Source organism: Citrus sinensis, chromosome 7 (genome assembly GCF_022201045.2).
Source record: "Citrus sinensis cultivar Valencia sweet orange chromosome 7, DVS_A1.0, whole genome shotgun sequence".
NCBI lineage: Eukaryota > Viridiplantae > Streptophyta > Magnoliopsida > Sapindales > Rutaceae > Citrus > Citrus sinensis.
Genome location: NC_068562.1, coordinates 15,629,199 through 15,636,438, shown reverse-complemented (window position 1 = coordinate 15,636,438; position 7,240 = coordinate 15,629,199). Strand labels below are relative to the sequence as shown.

The 7,240-nt window shown below is 34.2% G+C and overlaps 1 protein-coding gene across 3 annotated transcripts; it reads left to right on the top strand.

Annotated features, from left to right (window-relative positions):
• Positions 1–3,115: 3,115 nt before the first annotated feature.
• LOC102621267 (hypothetical protein) lies at positions 3,116–6,265 on the top strand. 3 transcript variants are annotated; one of them, XM_025093527.2, is made up of 2 exons: positions 3,116–3,355; positions 5,596–6,265. In XM_025093527.2, the coding sequence occupies exon 2, from the start codon at positions 5,683–5,685 to the stop codon at positions 5,965–5,967; it is 285 nt and encodes a 94-aa protein (XP_024949295.1). In that variant the 5' UTR covers positions 3,116–3,355; positions 5,596–5,682; the 3' UTR covers positions 5,968–6,265. The 3 variants fall into 3 exon arrangements, with proteins under 3 accessions (XP_024949295.1, XP_024949294.1, XP_052287170.1); XM_025093526.2 differs by having other exon boundaries at positions 3,125–3,355; positions 5,631–6,265; XM_052431210.1 differs by lacking the exon at positions 3,116–3,355 and adding an exon at positions 3,362–4,454 and having other exon boundaries at positions 5,631–6,265.
• The last annotated feature ends 975 nt before the right edge of the window (positions 6,266–7,240 follow it).

Genomic DNA, 7,240 nt, shown 5'->3' with positions numbered 1-7,240 from the left:
TCTCATTCTTTGACAAAACTACCTTATCTGAGTCAAACACCATTCGGAAGCCATGTTTGTTCAACCGCGATCCAGACACCAAGTTCTTCCGAATTTCTGGCACATAAAGCACATCGTTCAGAGTCAGCTCTTTTCCAGAAGTCATCTTCAGAATCACCTTCCTTTAACCCTCAATCTCAAACGTATTATAATTCCCCATGAATAACTTCTCGCCATTGCTAACTGTTTCAAATGAAGTGAATAACCCTCTGTCCAAGCAAACATGTCTGGTTACTCCCGTATCAATCCACCATTCTCTCATATTAGAGCCAACCAGATTCACTTCTGAAATCACTGCAGAGAGGTTTATGTCTGAAACATATTGAGTGATGTTTTCCACCACATTTCTCTCTCACTTCTTTTTAGGTAATCTGTAATCTGAAGCCTTGTGACCCATCTTGTCACAATTAAAATATTTTCCTTAAAACTTCATTTACTTCTTGGAGATTCCTCCTTTCGGTCCCAATTTTATATTTTTCTTATTTTTAGGTCAATGTTCAACAATATTTGCCTTAGCCACAGAAATAGCCCTTTTTTCTACATTTCTGTTATCTTCCTCAATTCGAAGCTTAACAACCAGCTCTTCAATATTCATTTCCTTGCGTTTATACTTCAAATAACTCTTGAAATCTTTTCAAGCAGGAGGCAATTTTTCAATAATTACAGCCACTTGAAAAGTTTCACTTAGCATCATCCATTCTGCAAGGATTTCAGATAATATGATCTGACGCTCTTGTACTTAACTTACTACAGTTTTGGAATCCACCATTTTATAGTCTAGGAAGCAGCCAACAAAAAAATTTTTGGTACCCATATCCTCAGCTTTATATTTTTTGTCTAAGAATTCCCATAACTCCTTAGCTGTTTTCTTTCCTATGTATACATTATACAAGGAATCACTAAGGTCATTCATTACATAAAAAATCAGAATGATGCCATGCATCAATTGCACTAGCAACTTGAACATCCGTTTCACCCTCTTTGGGTTTTAGAGCATCCTCAGTCAAGAACCTCGCAAGGTTTAATGTGGTCAGGTAAAAGAACATCTTTTGCTACCAACGTTTGAAATTCTGGCCATTGAATTTTTCTGGCCTTTCCGCATGATTCACTGGAATAGCCATAGCGGTTGGTTCTTTCACAACATATGGCCCAGTAGCAGAAACTGAAATAGGAAGAATCAGAATCACATCATTGGTTTCAGTTGCCATCTCAACTTAAATCTGTTTTAAGATTGTTAAAACAAAACAAATAACATAGTGAGTTAACAATTAAGAACAGTAGGAAAAAAACAACTGGAATTAAAAAAAACAGTAAGAACAACAACAACTGGAAATGAAGAAAAAACAGTAAGAACAACAACTGGAAATGAAGAAGTAGGGGAAAGAAAAAAACGAATCAAAAGGAAATAAACCTGAGGCCTGTAATACAGTGTCCTTAAAACAGATTTACCACTTACTGTAGTGCTTTAGGTTTGCTGGTAATTGTTTCCCAGATACAACGGGTACGAATTATCCGTCAAGCACAGACAAATAATTCCACTGAACCACAACAGCGTTCAAAGCTCGATAAAAAAACAAAACGTCAGAAGGAGGAAAGAAATTTTGAAGTGCTCTGTGTGTGCTGGTTGTTCTTGTGTGTGAAAACAAAAGAAGAAGCTGTTTTTTTATACACATGTGAGGATGTAACAGTAGCATAGTATTGAATTTCTGAATTCAATATATGTCATTTAATTGTTATAAAAGCCAATTGAATTGTTTAAATTCAAGTCAGTCAATTGATTTCAAAATTGAATTGTATAACAGCAAAAAAATAATTGTGAAGCTGTTACAAATCCTTTGAATTCAAAAACGTGAAAATGTTACAAAAAAAAAAATTAAAAGGAAATTAAAAACGTGACATGCAAGCTTGGGTGATTTTGGGCTGACATTCGCGTACGCACACAAGTTCAACCAAATCGGTCTTGGATTTGCACCCCCTCCCGCGCACGCGCGTGGAGAGAGCCTTTATCCTTATAATTCTTGCTCATGCATGAGAAAATGTCTATATATAAACACAAACCCCTTAACTTATTTTTTCTTATGGGTTAAACTTCATTTCCTTTCAAATTTTCAACTCCAAGGGTGCACTTTGAGAGACAATTTCTCATTCACCATAACACTATTTTTAGTAAATAAATATACACTTTCGAAGTATTTACGGAGTAAAATCCGAACTTCGCAAGATTTTCCAGTTTCGCTAAGTTGGACCCACTCAAAATGTGCTCAAAATAGCATGTTGATATGCTATTTTTTCAACAGATCGAACTTACAGCACCTATTGTCAATCTTGGAATCACGTCACTGGTCGTGTAACAGTTGTCACATTGCTAGTCATTGATCTCACATTGATGTAATTCTTTATCGATCTGATTTTGTGTTGTGTACACTTGATAATATAACTCATGCTCAGCCATTAACAATAACTTGCTTTTCGTTTAGGAGAAAGTTATTGACACTACATCATGAATTGAAACAATAACTTAGCGCTTATTTTATTTGAAGAGTTTTTTAATGACGTTTTACAATACATTTGTGAGAGAAAATTTTGTTATGAACTCCTGCGAATGGGTCATCATATTTTTAAAAATGTATCATATTAAACTTATTAATGTTTAATATGTTACAAATGAGCCAAATGATACAAGCCACTCTCATATAAATTTATGTTTCATAAATTTAAGAAGTGCAATAAAACAACTTCAGAAACAAAGTAGTCGAAAAACGAAAAAGCGAAAGTGTTAGCAAATAGTCGGTGGACACGTGGGAGGAGCACGATCCATTCTATGATAGGATGATGATGATGATGATGATGATGATGATGTTCTAGAATCTAAAGTAAACCCCATAATCAGAAGAGCCGGATTGGGTATCGGTGGCTTTTGATGGCCGCCAAGCGTCAACTGGCACAAAAGGTCCAAAATTCCTCGCCCGTCTGAACCAAAAGTCTTATTGTTGACTCATACATACATACATAACACATACATGCATAGCAATACCACACGGAAAGCGCACGCAAAACAAAACTTAAAACTATAATAATAAAAATGTTCAGTCCATTTTCGGCATAATAATCAGCGTGGGCGATCTAACCCCGGCATCATCAACTCTTTCTCACGCCGAGACATAAGGAAGAGATTTACACAAAGCCCTTAAATAATAGACGTGATCTTAGAGAGAAGGGTTCAATAAAGAAGCATTGAGCATTTTCACTCGGCCAGCTCGTCTATTTGTTCATTCTTTTTCTTTTTCTTTTTTTAACAATCTCCGTTTCTTTCTCTGTAAGTCTCTCTGATCCTTTTTTTTTTTTGTTTTCAGATCTGACTCAGTTCTTTAAATTCTGATCTGGGTTTTGCTTCTTTTGTGTTGTGGCTTGTGTATTTTTTAATGGGGTTGTGATTTTGTTTGATTTCTGGTTTTAACTTTGAAAATGGGAGATTGAAAGTGATTTGTGATCAGGTGATAGGATGAGTTAAAAAGGCCACTTTAGATTTTAACAAAATTGATTGGAATTCGGATAAAAGCCAAGAAAACAAAAACAACCCCCTTTGGTTTGTGGAAATGGATCTTATTTTTGGTTAACATTGGTAAGAGTTAATTCTGTAGATTCTTTGACGGGTGTTGATGCAACATAGGAAATGCATTTTGTGAATCTAGAAGGTTAGAGAGAATACAGGATCAAATCCGTTTTAGGATACTTTACCTGCAGTTGAAGCGAGATGGGTATTTCAGAATATTCAATTCTATGATGAAATGAAGTGAACCACTTAAGCAGTTGATATAGAGAAACACTCTCCTACAAGGGTAATCAAGCTAAAGATGTAGATTCCCATGTACATGAGATGGTGGGCTAGCTGAAACGAAAACTAGTTCATCCCATCTGTGCATCAATCCTCGATGCTGGGGTGTAATTCTATTCATTTGGGCCTTTACCATGAGTGTGGCTGCTTTTTGTTGGTTTTGGGTTTTCTTATGGCAGTTGTTCCAGAATATGAGTACTTCTTGCAGCACACTAGATTATATGCTGGCTATATGCCAAAGTTTGCACAAGGTTAATAATATTGAGGGACATAGATAGTCTTAAAGGGTAGTGCATTGCCTGCCTTGACTATTTGAGTCTGTTGTTGTGTTCTGTCTCTTTTTCTTTCTTTAATCCTGTCGCCTCTAGCTCCAATTTTCAACAATATTTGGCTTGGGTTGCCTACAAATGGAGGGTTTTCCCATATGAACGATTTGACTGGTTCATTTCTTTTCAGTCTGGTATTGGATATTTTGAAATTGCTTTCTCACTTCTATACATGCAACAAGATTTTCTGACTACTGAATGTTTTTGTGAAGTTCAACTGCAGTTTCAATAACAAATTTGGTGCATATGCTGAGGTATTTGCGAGTCATTAAAAGAAAAAAAAAATTGGGAATTCTTTTGTGCTGGCATAATAATCAATTCATTGGATAAGCAAACTATTTGGTTTTACACTGATTTTGCATTGCGTGTTTGCCTTTGATACCGTTAGCATGTTATTGCACTGCTGAGTAGAATATTATTGGGCTTTCTCATGGTTTTAAACAAGTCTTAGTACACAATCTCCATTTTTTGTAATCTGGTTAATAAACTTAGGTCTTTACATGCTTTCATATGATTATTTCAGTACTAGCTTTCATTTCCCGAATTTTGTTTGGAAATTACGCTTGATTATGGTTGCTGTTATGGACTACTTATATTGGAATTGGAATTGTGAATCCCTCAATGCTTAACTGCACTTGTCTAGGGTTTTCTTTCTTCATAGCCTCTTGATGTGTTTTGTTGTTGATTTTTTGGTGATTATTAGTGTCGTGGTCTTAACTTCTGTTCTTTCAAGAAGCAGCTGACATTCTTTAGCTACCATGAAGCTGGGCCCGGTGTAGGATAAAGTTTTTTCGTCATCTGTTCTTTCATTCTCACTATGAATTTCATCCATTCATTTAAACAATGAATGCATTTTCATTTAGCCAAAAACGTAAAATTAGTAAAATTTGAATTGATTTCAGGTTTTATTTTGAACACTTCAAAAAAGTTTATAACCCTTTAAGTCATTTTTTTTCTACATCTCTATTGGAGGTAATTACCTTTTACTCATTTTACTCTTTTACCCCACTAGCTTTTCTGGGAATTGAGTCTTTTGTTCTTCTTAATTTTGCTTTATTGCTGTTTAGTCTCACTTAGAACACTGGTTTTGGATGCTTGGATTGTTGGCACAAGCAACACATGTTTTGGATTGTCAGTTATTTGTTTGGTTTTCAAAGTAAATTGTAAAAGTTGAAGTGGGTAATGATCCATATACTGTTTGGGTTCCTTAAGTGTAGCTTTTGGATATTGCGGGTTTGGCAATCAGATACAGTATGTTTGATTGTGGTTGCTAGCTTGCTTTGCTTGTCCTTTTCGATGTACTTATTTAATGCTATAAGTAACAGCTAAACTAATCTACTTGAGTTGGAATTAAACTTCCTGGTTTCTAACGTTAATGTTCTTTCTGTCAAAAAGACAATATTTTGAGCCTTTTGTTTTCCCCTCATCAGAGGCTAACTGCTGCGGATCGCAAGTTGGCTGAGGAAGAGTGTTGTGAAAACCATGGTTCTTGAAACAGTTTTATCGTCCCCTCATCGTAGGTCATCATCATTTAAGAGGCAGTTTACGAAAGACGAATTCGGTAGCTGGTCAACGCTCGCTGAGAGGCATCGTTTCCTATTAACAGCATTGGTTCTCTTGGGTCTCCTCTGTACTATTTACCTCTATTTTGCTGTCACTTTAGGGGCAGCCACATCATGCTCTGGGTTAATTGGAACCGAGAAAGCACTGTGTCATTTAGAGCAGGCCAAGGCTTCAGTGGCGAAGGGAAAGCTGAAGTTTCTCTAGCAATAGTAGAAATAACAATTCTACTCTCTTTTTTTTAATTATTTTTCAGATTTAAGAGGTTGGAAGTTCAAGAATATGATTTAGTTTTCTGTAACTTGTGGTTTGGGGAGCGGGTTCGAAGCTGTTTATGCATGTATACATAATGTGTAGAAGAATTTGTTCTGGAAGCTTTGTCATTAATTAATATTAATGATTTTTTTTTTTTTGCGGCGGACAAGCCAAATAGTCAAGTATTCTTGTTGTTTTGTGAATAAGCAAATATTATTAAGATTTTTTATTATTATTTGATTTTTTATTATTACTTGGATCTTTTATTATTGTGACTGGGAATCGAGGACCAAAGTTTGATCGAGAAGAGTAGGATAAAGATTTATGTGGTGGCTGTTTGAAAATAAAATAAAAATTATAATAAAAATAAATTCAGAATGAGATCAAATATGTTTGGATAACGATTAGTTTTAAATTTTTTATATGGTTAACTGAAAAGTGAGGGCTCGTGAAAGATAATATGAGGGCTCGTGAATAATAATAAAAGATCAAGTGATAATAATAAAAGTATAAAACTTATAAAATCAATTTTGAAAGAAAAGAGAACTCTCATAATCACTATACGGTCTCTATTTTTTTTTTCGGTTTTATTCATTATTCCCATAATTATAAAAAAAATTTGATAAATCTTCACCATCCTCTATTGGGTACCATAAATAAATTTATTCCATAATACTAAAAGTAGAGTATATAATATTTGAGAAGAGATAATAATTTAAAAAGATAAAAGAAATTAGATTAGTTATATTAGATATTAATAAAAATTATTATGTGGGTACACTTAAAAATTATTTATCTTTTTAAGTCATTTCATGTAAAGATAAAATAAGTATTAGTATAAAAGTGATTAATGAGAACTGATGAGATATAAGAGAGAGGAACCAAATATCACAACTCTAAAAACATTCTTAACTTTTCAATTTAAATTTCAATTTACCTCTATTTAAAATCACATTTTTCTATTTATCAATACACATTCCCATTTACTATCATCTTCTAATGAAAATGACAATGTAATAAATTGGGGCTTCACAGCTAAAATAAAACTATGATAAATTGAGTTTCACATTTAAAATAAATTTAGTCTTTTGAAATTATTAATTATTGGCTGATTTGATGTTTGGTTCCCACCCAAACTTAGAGTATTTGATGAAACGATGATACAGACAAATCATTTTTCAATCTACATAATTTGGGATCTGGCTACGGTACCACAGTGGTACCG

What these genes read in the sequence shown, in the direction of transcription:
- LOC102621267 (XM_025093527.2), top strand. Translation starts at nt 5,683, where the DNA reads ATGGTTCTTGAAACAGTTTTATCGTCCCCTCATCGTAGGTCATCATCA.